This window comes from Sturnira hondurensis, unplaced genomic scaffold (assembly GCF_014824575.4).
Source record: "Sturnira hondurensis isolate 20B ecotype Veracruz unplaced genomic scaffold, ASM1482457v3 Scaffold0010128, whole genome shotgun sequence".
NCBI lineage: Eukaryota > Metazoa > Chordata > Mammalia > Chiroptera > Phyllostomidae > Sturnira > Sturnira hondurensis.
Window position 1 is genome coordinate 23,773,306 of NW_028082759.1, and position 16,660 is coordinate 23,789,965.

At 36.7% G+C, this 16,660-nt stretch overlaps 1 protein-coding gene across 13 annotated transcripts in view; it reads right to left on the minus strand.

Moving 5' to 3' along the window:
- The window catches only part of LARP1B (La ribonucleoprotein 1B), a 77,069-nt gene that overhangs the window by 38,373 nt on the left and 22,036 nt on the right, over window positions 1-16,660 (minus strand). For 11 of the 13 annotated variants that reach the window (XR_005068278.1, XM_037058537.1, XM_037058534.1 and 8 more), the window contains 3 exons: window positions 15,497-15,671; window positions 7,725-7,897; window positions 4,513-4,878 (listed from right to left, as the gene is read on the minus strand). Coding sequence is in view for 12 of the 13 variants with exons in the window: in XM_037058537.1 (XP_036914432.1) it covers window positions 4,513-4,878; window positions 7,725-7,897; window positions 15,497-15,671 (714 nt within the window). In the remaining variant the exon portion in view is untranslated. Of the gene's footprint in view, window positions 1-4,512; window positions 4,879-7,724; window positions 7,898-12,997; window positions 14,905-15,496; window positions 15,672-16,660 lie in introns of those variants that run through there. The other 2 variants (XM_037058545.1, XM_037058544.1) reach the window with 2 other exon arrangements.

Here is a 16,660-nt window from a genome sequence, read left to right on the forward strand (position 1 = left end):
CTACATATATACACTCGATATCCTCCCACACATACAACCTACCCACTATGAACATTCTCCACCAAGTGTTACTTTTCTTATAATCAGCGAGCCCACACTGGAACATCACCAAAAGTGAAAGATTTACACAGGTTCTTCTCTAGATGTTGTGTATTCCATGGGTCCTGATATATGTAAAATGACACATATCTACCATTATATATCATACCATACTATATGCAGAATAGTTTCACTGCCCTGAAATTCCTGTTCTGCCTATACATGTTTCCCTCCCCTCAACTCCTGGCAATCACTAATCTCTTTACTGTCTCCATAGTTCTCCATTTCTAGGATGTTGAAAAACTGAAATCATGCAGTACATATTAATAGCGGTTTTTTCAGAGTGGAAGCTTTCACTTATATACATTTAAGGCTCCTCCCTGTCTTTTCTGGCTTGATAGCTCGTTTCTCCTTAGCACTGCATAATATTCCATTGTCTGAATACATTGCGGTTTATTTATCCATTCACCTGAAGGACATCTTGGTTGCTTCCAACTTTGAGCAATTATGAATATAAAGCTTATACAAACATCCATCTGCAGGTTTTAATGTGGATGGGACTTTTTGTTCCTTTGGGTAAGTATCAAGATGGGTGACTGTTAGATCATATAATAAAGAATATACTTATTCTGGCAAGAAACTGCCAAACTGTCTTACAAGGCGACTCTACCATTTTGCATTCTCACCCACAAATGAATGAAAGTTCCTGTTGCTCCACATCCTCACCAGCATTGGATGTTGTCATTATTGTTCATTCTGTGAACAATAGATTTTGTTCATTCTAGATTTTGTTCATTCTGTGTATAGCAGTATTGTGTTTTAATGTGCATTTGCCTGATGACATATGCTATAGAACATTTTCTCGTGTGTGTAATTACCATCTGCATATGTGTCTATTCAGGTCTTTGACCCATTTTTAATCAAATTGTTTTGATATTGTAGAGTTTTATGAGTTCTTTGCATATTTTGTATAATAGTCTAACCAGATGTATCTTTTTGCCATTCATTATGAAGCTTTTCTTCTCATTTTTGACAATGTCCTTCACAGAACAGTGTTTGGTTTAATGAAATCCAACTTATCAATTTCATGGATTGTGCTTTTGGTGTCATATTTATAACATCACCACCCAACTCAAGCTCATCCAGATCTTCTCCAAGATTATCTTTTAGGATTCTTATGGTTTTGCGTTTTATATTTAGGTCTGTGAACCATTTTGAGTTAATATTTGTGAAAAAAACTATAAGGTCTGTGTAGAGATTCATTCTTCCCATGTGGATATCCAGCTGTTCCATCACCTTGTTGAAAAGACTATTTGCCTTTGCTCTTTGGCCAAAGATCAGTTTACTACATTTCTGGAGGCCTATTTCTAGGTATTCTGTTCTACCGACCTGTTTGTCTATTCTTTCGACATCACACTACCTTGATCACTATAGTTTCACAGTAACTCTTGAAGTCAGATAGTATTGATCCTCAGGATGCTCTCCTTCACTATTGAACTGGCTATTCTGACTCTTGTGCATCTTCATATAAATTTTAGAATCAGATGGTCATTATTCACAAAATTAATTTCTGAAATCTTTTTTTTTAATCTTTTTAAAAATATTTTATTTATTTATCTTCAGAGGCAAAGGAAAGGAGAGAGGAAGAGAAACATCAATGTATGGTTGCTTCTCCTGCATCCCCTGCTGGGAATTGGCCCCTGCCGGGAACTGGCCTGCAACCCAGGCATGTGCCCTGACTGGGAACTGAACCGCGATCATCTGGTTTGCAGGCTCATGCTCAATCCACTGAGCTACGCCAGCCAGGGCTAATTCCTGAAATCTTGATTGGGACTGCATTGAATCTATAGATCCAACTAGGGGGAACTGACAATATTGATCATTCCTAAATGAAATAGTTCTCACTTACTTAGTTCTTCTTTGATTTCTTTCAACAGTTAGAATATTCCTTACATGAATGTTATATGATTTTCTTGGATTTATAGCTCAGTATTTCATTTCTCAGGGTGGTAATGTATACTGTTTTTATTGTCCTTTCACTGTCTTCGTGATGCACAAAATTTAAGTTTTGATTATATTCAATTTATGTATTTTTTTTTTAAAAATATTTTATTTATTTATTTTTAGAGGGGAAGGGAAGGAGAGAGGAAGAGAAACATCAATGTATGGTTGCCTCTCGTGCACCCCCTGCTGGGAACTGGCCCCTGTGGGGAACTGGCCTGCAACCCAGGTATGTGCCCTGACTGGTAATCGAACCGTGATCCTCTGGTTCGCAGGCCCGCACTCGATCCACTGAGCTACACCAGCCAGGGCTTTATGTATTTTTTTATTTCGTTGCTTTTGCTATGTTGCCATAAGAAACCAAGAAACCATCGTCAAATGTTTTCTTGCAAAGAGTTCAACTGCTTTTGCTTTTATATTTAGGTTAACTAATTTTATTGTTGACACTATTACAGATGTCTCCCATTTCCCCCAACTCTACCTAGCCCCTGCCCATTCCCCAGCCTTCGCACTACTGTCTATGTCCATGGGCTAGGCGGAGGTGTAAACTTATTTTGAGTTAATTTTTGTACATGGTAAATTAGGGTGGCATCTAACTTACTCTTTGGCATGTGGATATATACTTGTCTGATGACTACTTTTTCCATATTGAGTGGTTTAGACACTTTTACCAAAAGCCAGCTGACCACAGACACACGGGTTTATTCTAGACTCTCAATTCTCTCCCATTAATCTGCTTGTCTATCCTTATACTAGTACCAGTATAATTTAAGGACTTGTGTATAAATATTTCAACTTTGTTCTTTTTCAAAACTGTTTGGCTATTGTTAAGTCCTGTCTTGAATTTCCAAATGAATTCCAGATCAGCTTATTAATTTCTGCAAAGATGCCAGTTAGAATATCGATAAGTTACTCTGAACTTGTAAATTAATTTAGGTTAGTACTTTATAGTATGTATTTTTCCAATCTTTTTCTTTCAACTTTTTTGCTTCATTTAAAAAAGTGTGGCATGTGTAAATAACATAACTTGGCTGTATTTAATACACATTGACTATGTTTATTCATTCTTTTACTTAAATATTTAAGTTTAAATCTACCACATTATTTTTGAGCTGAAGGCCCTCTTTCCCTTTTTTCTTGTCTTATTCCATTTTCATTTTCTTCTAATTTTAAAGTTATTCCCTCTAATTTTATTTTTATATGGGTATCCTTCAAACAGCAAAATAAAAGTTTTAAAACCAATCAATCTTCTTTCCAGACTAAAGAATACATTTAACTACTACTCATTTATTGTTCTTATTTATAACTGTTAATGTTATATATAGAAGACTCCAAGACTTAATTGTTGTTTAATGCAGTTAATATTTATTTAGATTTATTCATATATTTAACACTTGCTTTGCTTTTCTGTCCATTCTGCATCTTTGGTGCCTAGAATCACTTTTATGCTACCTTTGAAATTTCTGCTGGTTGTGGTTCCTCATACTTCACCCTCTAACTTGAAAGCTATTTTTTCAAGGCATACAATTATAGGTTGATAGTTATTCTCCCTTGGTGTATTAACACTATCCACTGTTGCATTCAACTGCTGCTGGAGGGAAGTCAGCAGTTAGCTGGATGCCCACTATTTTTTTTTTTTTTTTTTTTGAGAGAGAGGGGAAGGGAGAGAGAGAGGGGAAGGGAGAGAGAGAATGAGGAAGAGAAACATCAATGTGTGGTCATCTCTCATGGCCCCTACTGGGGACCTGGCCTACAACCCAGCATGTGCCCTGACTGGGAATCAAACTGGGGATCCTTTAGTTTGCAGGCCAGCACTCAACTCACTGAGCCACACCGACAGGGCTGCCCACTCTTTTTTTATCCAGCTGTTCTATTCTGATACCTCCCCTCAGTTCAAAAAAGGCCCTAGGTATTACCTGTTAAAATGCTGACTCTGCCCCATTTTCTTCCCCCTTTTCTTCTAAAATTCCTATTAAGTATCCATCTTAGGCCATGCTTATCACTCAATCTATCACATTTCATGCTTGCTTTTTACCTTTTTTCCAACAATGAAAAGCTTTATATAACACCCACTATGTTAAATTATACAGTGTGATTTGAAATATACCAAAGACTGTCTATACTGTCATTCTGTACCCTCTTTTGTATATTCTACTTTTGCTACTCTGTGCTTGATTTCTGAAGTTCCTTGTAAACTATCTTGTAAGCTGTTCACTTTTCTTATGAATATTATTTGAATAAATTCTTTTAGGTCTAGAATAAAGGTGAATGTCTTCACAAAGAAACTACATTTGCTTCTGATAGGATTCTCGGAAATTCACCAGCCAGAACCATCCCATTAAATTTACGACTATTTACTTTCATAAAATAGAAGACCCAAAAATTTTTTTAAAAAAATCTTCAGAAAAAATAAGCAATAACATACAATCAAGCCATGGTATCAGCAGAAAGATGCTGGCCAGAAACAATTACCTTTATGGCTGTGTGTGTGTTTTCATTTTCTTCCATCCATAGATCCTGTTCATAATAATATAATCCATCATTGATAACTTTAGCAAGTTCAGATGTAATTTTTGCCCAAGATATGTGGTTGCCTGTGCGATCTCCTCCAGGATGTTTTCTCAAATAAGGTGGTGTCTGAGTTACAATCAAAATCTTGTTTAAATCCTGGTCATCAATTTCATAATCTGAATCATTATCAGACCAATCAGTAAATGTGTTTTTTCGTCCTTCTATTTTTTCCATCTCGTCATCAAATAAAAAATCAAGTTCTTCTTGTTCTTGTTCGTCTGGGGGGTGTAGTCGATTTGATGACTCTTCAGGTAGAGATGCTGATTCCTAAAGTAAAAAATTGGTATTTATATAAAACTTTGCTGGGAACTGCCCTGCCTGGTTTCCAAAGCTGTAATACCACCCACCCCCCTTGGCTAAAGCTGAGTAAAAGACCTTGGGACCATAAGCCACCAAGGAGACAAAGCTTATCTTCCTGGCAGGGACACTGTCTCTGCCCCCTCCTTCACCCTGCTTGGTCCCCCGCAAATGACTGGTTAGCCAATGACAGGTAAGATTCCTCAAGAGAGGGATGACCTAAGATAGTCATGGTTGGAAGGGCCATCAGGGAAGGGCTTGGGTGGGGGACTATAGAAAAAAGCAGTGATGGACCTTCATCCCTCAACTTCAACACAGCCTGAGTCTTCATTCTGTCTGTAGGAAGTTTCCTGTCTCTTGGCTGCCTTACTTCCCCTGCCTGACCTAAGCCTAAAATAATGCTACAGGGTGGTGCAGCCCTGGGCAGGAGGAGGCAGTTCCCCTAGGCCATCATGCTTAAGAAAGAATGCATAAAATCCTGTGAAACCTGCTTTGCTAAGAATGTCCTCAATTTTCTGGTAAGGGTCCAAGCATAAAATAAGTTTATTTCCCAAAGTTTTATGGCCCTTTAGCTATCTGACACTGACTCAGAATAAGCCCTCATAGTTCTTTGAATGTTATCTATTGTTTGATCATTACTGCTTAACAATGACTGATGAGCTTTACCTGTATTCCTGTGCAAATTGAACCTAAAAGAAGTCCAATGAGGAACAGGCCTCAAGGCCCTTCTCTGAGAGACTGGCAACCTTTCCTCCCCAAGCAGATCATGTCATGGTACACTTATTCTCATTCCCACTCCTGACAAAAACTTTTCTATCACTTTTAAGATAAATGTCACATAACAATGTTGCAAGTAACACAAAGCTTGTGTGCTCAGACTAGTTTAGCAGGCAAACTGCAAAAGAAAATCAGCTAGTGTTCTTCTGAACCAGTAAATGTGAAGTACCATACTTTGCTGCATTATGGGTATAATGCCCTCCTGTGTACAATGCACATTCATGTTTTGTGCGCATTATATGTGGCACTAGTTATGCCTATGATATGTAATCATTATACCCATGTATAATGTACATCCTTATTTTTCCCTCAAAAAGATTGGGCAAAAAATGCACATTATACATGGCAAAATATGGTAACTGATAAGTACTTAAGAAAAAAAAGTTGAGCAAAAAATTACATTAAAGACTCCATTAGAGTTAGAATGGCCCTAATGCTATCAGTTTAAAGATGAAACATTACTTTCGAAAGAAATGTTTAAATGTGAAGATTTTGAATATGGAGGAAAAATGTAGCTCTTAGAATAAGTGAAATATGGTACAATTTTTGTCACTGAGTACAGGATACTATTCTCCCTCCCCAGTTACCCAGGTTTGCCATGACAAATATAAAAATTTATCAGATCTTTAGAAAATTTTGTTTGGAATAGTTTTGTTAGGCTTTTAAAAAATTCCCTCAAGGAAAAATAAACATTTATGCATGCTACATTTAACTATCATTGCAAATTTTTAAAAAGTTATCTTTGATCAAGATTTCTCAGACTTAGCACTACTGACATGTTGGACTTGATAACTGTGTGTGTTAATAGGATGTTTAGCAGCGTCCCTGGCCTCCACTCACAAGATGCAGTAGCACTCCCCTAGTCCGAGCCTGGAGACCACCAAAAATATTTCCAGACAGTCACCAAATGCACCCTGGGGAGGCGAAACACCAACGTCTCCCAGCCTGTCAGAGGAGGACCACTCCTAAGTCCTGTGTGCCTCTCTTCCTCATGCTTTGGTCTTAGGGAAAAAGAGCCCTGTTCATAATGATCTTCAATATGAGATAGTCTTCATCTTTTCCACATCTGTGCCCCATCATTTTTACTAAGCTTTTCCTCACACAAGTTATTTTCAATATCTGAATCATCTGAGTGGCACTGTTTACAGGTTTTTTTTCTGGTACACTTTTTACTTTAAGATAAATGTACATTCGCATACAGTTATAAGAATAGTGATTTCATGTACTCATTACCGTTTCCCCCAATCTTGCAGATTACCAGGATGCCCAACCTGCCCCAGGTGGCTCAGGATGGCTATGAATGAGAATCAACACAAAATTGTAAATTTACTTAAAACATTTTGGGTTTTTTTTTTGTGATTACATATCACAATGTACTTAATGTGTGGCCCAGAGACATAAAAGGGTTGGACACCCCTGCCAGAACAGTACAATATCACAAACAGGATGCACATTGATATATAACCCATCAGTCTTACTCAGATTCTCCTAGTTTTACTTGTACTCATTTGTTTGTGGTTTTTATCACCTTTGAGAGTTTGTGTGTCCAACCACCAAAAATACAGTTCTAACCACAAGGATCTCATCTATTGTTTCCTAACCAGAACCATCTCAGTTTGTCATGTGCACCAAGAAATTAATTCTTTCGCTATCCTATTGTACATAACCAAAACATATAAAACCTGATGTTCACTCTTTACAAATAGTTATTTGTATAAGAACGTCACAAATAATTTACAAAGTCATGAACAACATAACAAGGTTAAAGATCCAAAATTTAGACTGCCACCTTTTAAGAAACTAAATTATTGAAATTTAAATTACTCACATGTAGAAAGGTCAAATCTCATCCAGAAAAGTTATTTAAAAGTTTACACCATATTACTAATTTTTAGCTACTGAGCAAAGCACAAGTTTTTATTGAAAGGCAATAGTTCCAATTTTTACAATTTCCAAAAACTATTCCTATTTTTTTTACATGTACATAACAAACACTCCACTAGAATTGATCACACTTCACTTGGTTTATGACAACTGACCTTCAACTTCACTGAGGATGGATGATGCCTTTTTTTTACTTCTATCCAAGGTTCTGAGTCCAAGTCAGGCAAACTGGTAGACAAAACTCTAGATATTGCTTGAAGATTACTTGTTTCAGTATTTTTCTTTGGGTTCAGTGGACTTCCAATTCTTGGAGAATTGGGAGCAGACTCTAAAATTTTAAGTTAGTTCTACAGTTAAAATAATAGTTTTACTACTTATAAAACATTTCATTTTTTCCTTGGGCTTGATTTTTTTCACAAAACATAAATCAATTTCAATTATAACTTCCCCAGTGATTTTCAAACCTGAGAACCCTGTAAGATATATTCACGTGAAACCAATGAAAAACAATTGCAATGCCATCAACCTTTACAAAGACGGTAGTCATTAAAATTCAAGAATATCAATAAAAGTTGCTAATTATGACAATACATCTATTTGACAGTCAATTCTCAAAATGTATGAATTACAATGAAATTACAGAATTTTAAGTGCTTTTAAACCAGTTAAACTAAATGCCTATTTTATTCCTGGCAAAAATCAGTCTTTCATTGTGTTTGCTAGGGTTTATATTAAGGCAGTCATTACTCTCAGTTTTCACATTTCCTTTGCTTAACAAGGTTTATCTGAATGTACATTGCCCACTTAGTCCATACGAAATAAAGAGCAGAATGTCACATCATTAAAGTGCACTGCCTTGGCAATAATTTAAACCATTTTACAACTCTGTTGGAATTAAAAATGCCTTTTTCCACACTATCTTTATTTTTAATCAAAGTAATTATACACTCACAAGTAAAACCCAAAATGATTCCTTTATAAGTTTCTTTTTCAAAAGTCAAAGAATATTTACATTATAATACAATACAGACTTGCTTTGGACAGGGTGTTTAAAAACAAATGTACATTGCAGAATTCAAAACATTATTTACTCAATCCAATTCCTTAGAAATTTTACAAAGTTGAGTATATTACATAAAGAAAACTGATGTAAATGAACAACAATTTTCATTTTATTTAGTAAATGAAAATGCAAAAGGCATTCCATAAACCTGGGTTTGAGGAGAATATTCCAGGATTTTTTCATTTACTACATGCTAGAATCAGATAAATTTATCTTCTCCATGAACACATAGTTAGATCCAGGATTCAATCACTAGATTACTATTATTTGAAAAAGAATATGTTGTTGCTCTCAATAGTGTTGCTCAGCAGGTTGGACATCATTGCACAGATCAAAGGGTCCTGCCAGTTTGATTCCTGATCAGGACACATGCCTGGATTATGGGCTATGTCCCCAGCTGGGGAAGTGCTGATGGAGGAAGAGAGGCAACTGATAGATGTTTCTCTTGCATCTCTCTTGCTCACTCCCTTCCCCTTCTCTAAAAACAGATAAATAAAATCTTTAAAAAAAAGAATATACTGTTTCATAATAAAAAAGGCTCTAAACTGCACCGTCCAATAGTAGCTGCTAGCCACGTGGAGCTTCTGAGCACTTGAAATGTGACTAGTCCTCAGGGTAAGTATAAATTATATACCAGATTTCAGACATGGTACAAAAAGGTAAAATAAAAACATAATTTTGATACTAATGTTATAGCAATATTTAGGTGCATTAAAATGTTTAAAATATTAAAAATTTTTTGTAACTTTTAAAAGCTATTAAAAATTTTAGGATTACATGTATGGCAAACATTAGATTTCTGCTGAACACTGCTACTCTATAATTTCCTTAATTAATGGTACATGTATCGGACTTCCGCCAAGATGGAGGCATAGGTGGAAACACTGTGCCTTCTCCCACAACCAAGTTTGGATACAACAAAAGTTTTGGAGAACTAACACACACCCAGAGGCCAGAAAACCGAATTATACGGAAGTCCGACAGCTACAAACCGTTCGACGAGGACGGTAAGAGGTGGATCCAGCAGCGGAGCTGGGTCAGGCAGGGCAGACCTAGGAGCGCAGGCAGCCCGGAACTAGTCGGGGTGTGGAACAGACTGATCAAGGTCGCACATTCGCGCGCAGTGAGACGGACCACACAGGCCCCAGGGGGCGAACCCAGTGGTGGAGGGCTGACAGCGGTGGCATACTCGCGTGCCGAGGAGCGGGGCGAGTGGCCCTGGTGACGGTGGTGGCTGCAGTGCTGGTGGGGGTCGCAGTCGCGGCGGCGGCGGGCGAGGGAGGGAAGCCATTGTCCCTCTTTGACCCCGCCCCCACATACAGCGTCACAACCCAGCGACTTAGCTGCCCTGCTCTGGTGAAAACCTAGGGCTCCATTCCTGATACTTAACAGGCATGAACAGCCCAAAGGATGGCTCAAGAAGAACTAAAAGTCCCAGAGCCAATAACTCTAAGCGACCGAGAAATTGCCAGGCTCCCAGAAGCCCAATTTAAAACACTATTTATCAGGATGCTCACAGAATTGGTAGAGTACAGTCACAAATTGGAGGAACATATGAAGGCTAAACTAACTGAAATGAAGGGAGATGTCTAGGAAACCAATAGCGATGGAAAGGAAACTGGGACTCAAATCAATGGAATGGACCAGAAGGAAGAACGAAACATCCCACCAGAAAGGAATGAAGAAATGAGAATTCAAAAAAATGAGGAGAGGCTTAGGAACCTCCAGGACATCTTTAAACGTTCTAACATCCGGATTATAGGGGTACCAGAAGGGGGAAGGAAACAGCCACGAGTGGAAAATGTATTTGAACAAATAATAAAGGAGAACTTCCCCAGTCTGGCAAAGGAAATAGACTTCCAGGAAATCCAGGAAGCTCAGAGAGTGCCAAAGAAGTTGGACCCAAGAAGGAACACACCAAGGCACATCATAATTACATTAGCCAAGACTAAAATGAAGGAGAGAATCCTAGAAGCAGCAAGGGATAAGGGGACAGTCACCTACAAAGGAGTACCCATCAGACTGTCAGCGGATTTCTCAAAAGAGACCTTACAGGCAAGAAGGGGCTGGAAAGAAGTATTCCAAGTCATGAAATCCAAAGACCTACAGCCAAGATTGCTTTATCCAGCAAAACTTTCATTTAGAATGGAAGGACAGATAAAGTGCTTCTCAGATAAGGTCAAGTTCAAGGAGTTCATCATCACCAAGCCCTTATTATATGAAATGCTAAAGGGACTTATATAAGAAAGAGATGATGAAAAATATGAACAGTGAAAGGACAGCAAACACACAGTTATTAACAACCACACCTAAAACAAAAGCAAACCAAGAGGACAGCTAGATCAGGAGTGGAACCATAGAAATGAAGAACACATGGAGGGTTAGAAACAGGGGGGTGGGAGGAGGAGAAGGGGGGAGAAAGCACAGAAAATAGCATAGATGGTAGGTAGAAAATAGATAGGGGGGAGGGTGAGAATAGTGGGGGAAATATAGAATCCAAAGAACTTGAGACACGTGGTTATAAACTAAGGGTGGGAGAAGGGTGGGGGAGGGAGTATGTGGGTGGAGCGGAATGAAGGGGGGAATAGAACAACTGTAATGGTATAATCAATAAAATATATTAAATAAATAAATAAATAAATAAATAAAATGGTACATGTATCATTATTTGATCCACTAAATTAGGATGAATAAAATACTAGTTTTGGATTAGTATTATTAAAGTTATAGAAGGGCCCTGGCTGGGTAGCTCAGCTGCTTAGAGCATTGTCCCAATACACCAAGGTCCCAATATGCCAATCCCCCGGTCAGGGCACTTGCAAGAATCAACCAAGAATGCATAAATGAATGGAACAACAAATTCACATTTCTCTCTCGCTCCCCACTAAAATCAATTTTAAAAAAAAAGGCCCTGGCTGGTGTAGCTCAGTGGATTGAGTGCGGGCCTGCGAACCAAACAATTGCAGTTTGATTCCCAGTCAAGGCATGTGGCTGGGTTGCAGGCCAGTTCCCAGCAGGGTATGCAGAAGAGGCAATCATACATTGATATTTCTCTCCCTCTCTCCTTCCCTTCCCCTCTAAAAATAAATAAATAAAATCTTCTTTTAAAAAAATAAACAATAAAAAAATTTAAAGTCATTGAGAACTCTATTTTTAGTACTATAGGTCATCTACGTGCATGCAGGGAATAAAGTTTTACAAATAGACTAGGGCCCTGGCTGGTGTGGCTTAATGGACTGAGTGCCAGACCACAAAGCAAAGGGTTGCCAGTCTGATTCCCAGTCAGGGCACATGCCTGGGTTGCAGGCCAGGTCCCTAGTAATGGGCGCACAAGAGACAATGATGTTTCTCCCCCCCCACCCCCGCGCTTTCCCTTTCCCTCTCCTAAAGAATAAACAAAATCTTAAAAAAATAAAATAAAATTAGACTCGGAACCACCACCCTTCAGTGAGAATTAACTAAATTACCACTATGCATAGTGCATGTATAAATAATTAGAACAACACCTGGCATGTGCTAGGGAAATCAATTGTCACTATTTTTTAACAGAGAAATGTAACCTTTAAATGACTACTTAAGTTTATTGCATAATCATCCCTAAATGCTTTTTAAGCTTGCCTATTTCTCCCATGAAATGTTTCACTATATGCGCGGGATGTGTGCTTATAAATTAAATGACATTAAAATACCAAAGAATTTGAATAAGACAAGAAAATTTAGTTTTGTAATGGCTTCACCTTATAATTAAACTATACATATGCTATATGTGATTGTTTTCTTTTACCATGAAAAGATTTTAAACTATGAATTTTAATGGTACTAGCAAAGTCCTAATCTTCCAAGACCAAAATGAACATGACTATGACTTTCATTACTTGATGTTAAACTCGTAAACAAAAAAATGAGTCACATAGTCTGACAGTTATGGCTTCTAGTTTGTAAGACCTCAATGAAGAAAATTCTTGCTGCTGTTTTCATTAATTGAAAATTGTCAACATGACTCTCCATAGAGAAATCACCTTAAATGAAGTGGGGCAAAAGTAGAACCTGACTGGTGTGGCTCAGCGAGTCCTACAAACCAAAAGTTCACTAGTTCAATTCCTGGTTGGGTCACATGTCTGGGGTGAGGGCCAGATCCCCAGTTGGGGGTGTGTGAGAGGAAACCTGTCAATGTTTCTCTTGCACGTTGATGTTTCTCTCCCTCCTTCTTTCTCTCCCTTCCCCTCTAAAAATAAAATCTTCACCAAAAAAACCCACCAAAGTAGGGCAAAAGTAGGTTGAAAGTTGTGAGTACTTGAAAGTTTATTCTTGTATCATTATTTTTATTATTTCCCATATAAATTGTAAATGTACTTTTGCCCCATCCTACACATGATATTTACGTGGCAAGACCTTTTATTTACCCAGAATCACAGCTCCGGGTAATTATAAAGATTGCTTTAAAGGACTCTGTATTTTATGTGCAGCACATTCAAAATACTTCTGCAGATCAACATTTCAAAGAAAATACCACAGCTTAATTAATAATTATTAGGGATCCCCTTATACATTTTTTAAAGCCAAATACAAGCAAATATACAAATAACCACCCCCCCAAGATGTCAAATACCTGGCTTCTCAATTTTGAATGAAATCATTTTACTATTGATAAAAAACCTAAATTTCAAAACACCTTACCATTCCCATAATCAACCTTTTCTGGTGCATTATGGTCCTCTGTTCATCACAAAGGTCAATCCATGTTAGACAATTCAAGCTCCATAGAGGGAAAAATAGAAATTTTAATTTTTTTGATGAAAAGGACCAAAATTTTTATATATTTTATTGCACAAATCTCTCAGAAAGTATATATCAAGGATTATGTTTTTGAAATTTAAGGTCTTCTAATTTGAGTAAAAAGGATTCAGATAAAAGTTTCACTGCTTTTCTGTATTCATGCGTACAGATAAATACAATCCACATTTCCCATCCCTTACTTCCATTTCAAATAACTTCTCTATTGAAGTTAGGAAATTAAGGCTTTCAAATCAGAGGAGAATTATTAAAGTCAGAAATTTTGGGATTCACAGGGAAAGGCTTAATTTACACAATTATTCCTATGACCTAATATGTCAGCATAACTCAAAAAATATTTCATCTTTCTATAATGCCTCATCATTATCTTGTTTCTGATGTATAATAAAAAAGAACCTAAATTTTTTAACATTTTAAAATATACATTGGCTTTTTTCAGGCAATATGTATGTGCACGCAAATGAGTATATATTAAAAAAACACAAAAATGTTAAGACATTGTGGTTTTATTCCTGTAATTTTATTAATAATGCATAAATGGCTAATGGACAGGCATCAGCAACTTGTCTGACTTATCTTAGCTACTGTGTGGAAGAACAGTTTTCTATTTTATCTAATTTAACTAATGCCTGTTCATAAGCAGGTTAAAAATGTGATCTTGGACCCCACCCACATTTACACAATCAATTAATCTTACACAGACATCGTATATCTACTTAAAAACCTAAAAAATGTCACTACTCTTCAAATTTTAAAATACTTGCCCACAGTGCTTTCTAAGTTTAGAGGCAGAGGGCTGATAATCAGAGAAACAATAAATAAAAATATCTGAGACTGTCCATCAGTGGTTTATGGATGCAATGCATCTCATAACAGTATCAAAAATAAATTTTTAAGAGTGAAAAAAATACTTTTGTTCATTTCTTAAATTCCTTTAGTGTCTGTATTAATAAATCTTAAAGTCCATGTGAAATATTATGACAACATCTAAGTTATACAACATACACTATACTGAAGGGCAAATTAAATAACAAAGGACCTAACAATCTGGAAAATGCCACTCAAACCTCTCTATTTCTCCTTTATTGATCTGGACACAAGTACATTAAGTCTAAGAGGAAAAGACAGAATCTTGTAGTATTTCCAGAATGAAAATGAACTTTCCCACCGTGAATAAAAGTAGCACGTGCAGCCCAGGCTAATTACACATAAATGGGCAGCTCCTATAAAGACAATAGCAGTCCTCTGGTCTGTCTCTCATCATCATCACAAAGGTGTTTATCTCCACTGCAGTGTTGGCTCAATTGCCTCCACAATGAGTTAGGAGTAGACATTCTTGCACAGAAGTAACTCTGGTCGTTTTCATTTCTGCAGCACGATTTGTTCCAATATTTATAATGATATTTCAGTGAGTCACCTATTCCTCTGCATATTCCGATCAAATGACATCCAAGAGCATCAGCAGATCATCACCCTGACTGAAAAAAGTTTAAGCACACATATTTTTTCCCAAGAGGGAATGTATTTTAAATGGCCCAGGAAAAAATAAACTTAACTTTAAAGCAGTGTTTGGAAATTCTAAATACTACCAATTCCTTAATCAATAATTACAATAACTTCGTAAGAAAATCACAATTCTGCATTTCTTATAGGTTGGTCATCTCGTCCTTTCAAGACAAGATTAAAGCACATATGTAAAAAAACTAAAGGAAGTCTTCCCTAGTGATGAGTATAAGATGTTTAGACTATTCCAACCCTACCATTCCAATCTTACAGGGGGAAAACTGGCACAATATATCTATAGTCATATAGCAAAATTAATGACAAGATAGGGAGAAACCCCACACATAACAACGTTCACAAGTAATTCAAGACTAGAGCAGAGCTTTGCTCATTACTCTTAAATCCCTATTGAATTTATAGCTCTGCATGGGAGACAATATGAATAGAATTTAGAGCATCAAAAGTCTTTTAGTTATCACTAATTTTCCTAAGTACACTTTATAGTGATAGGTAAAATGCAACAAAATCCCACTGCTATGCAGTTTGCTCTATAAGAAAAGCTGTTACCTGTATGTGAATAAAAGGCTTGGCCTGGTACAAACTCTGGGCAGTCAATCAGTTGAGAGAAGTCTGTTTGTGGCACCCTACGTGGAGGAGGGCCTGGAATTGGCCATTTTTCTGGTTCTATCTTTCTTCTCATTTTCTCGTCCACAATTTCCACTTCTGTGCTATCTTTCAGTGCCTATAAATAGGAGTTTAGAGACATTAAAGAACTCTCATTAAAAATTTTATTTGCACATCCCATACTTCCAATAGCCTAAAAATTCTAAAAATCAGTATTCCATAGGTGAGGACACTAAAACTCAAATAAAGTACAGCAGTCCCCTCATCTGTCCCCTATCTGCAGTTTTACTTTTTTGCAATTTAGTTACCTGTAGTCAACTGCAGCCCAAAAGTATTAAATATAAATTCCAGAAATAAACAATTCATAATTTTATATTGCACACACTGTTCTGAGTAGCATGATAAAATACCACAATGGGCGTGAACTGTCCATTTGTCCAGCATATGCAAGCTCACTTCTAGTCACTTAGGAGCCATCTGCATTATCAATCCACCCGTTTACAGTATCACAGTGCTTATTGCAAGTCACCCTTATTTTCCTTATTTGTATGCCCTTAATAACAGTATAGCATGCTACTTACTTCTCAAGTTCTATTTTCCATAATTGGACATTACTTTACAATCAGTATTCTTTCTTACTGAATCAACCGGTTATATGTCAAAAGCGCTAAACCTAATAGTAACAAAAGTTCTTTTAAATATTCCTTTTCTACTGCTGTAAATTGTGAAAATTTTTGATCTGAAAATTGTGCTTGAGGACTTAATGGATTAAGAACCAAAAAGAAATAAAAGAAAAAAAATAAGAGACCAAAAAAGTATGCAATTACAACCAGATTCCTACAGAAGTAATGAGTGAGGGAAACTGGTAACAACTTCACTGAAAATGACAGCTGAGTAAAATTGGATCTTTACTATAGCACAATGGTATCAGTTAATAAACTCATTCTACTATGAACATAACCATAGTATTCTGCTATAAAACTAAACATAATTTTCTTCAAGTTACAGTATAAAGTTTATTAAATACCATCTATAAATAAATGCAATAATGACATTGCCTGAAATAAGTTTTTTTGTAAAATAAGAACTCTTTAATCACATATTAAC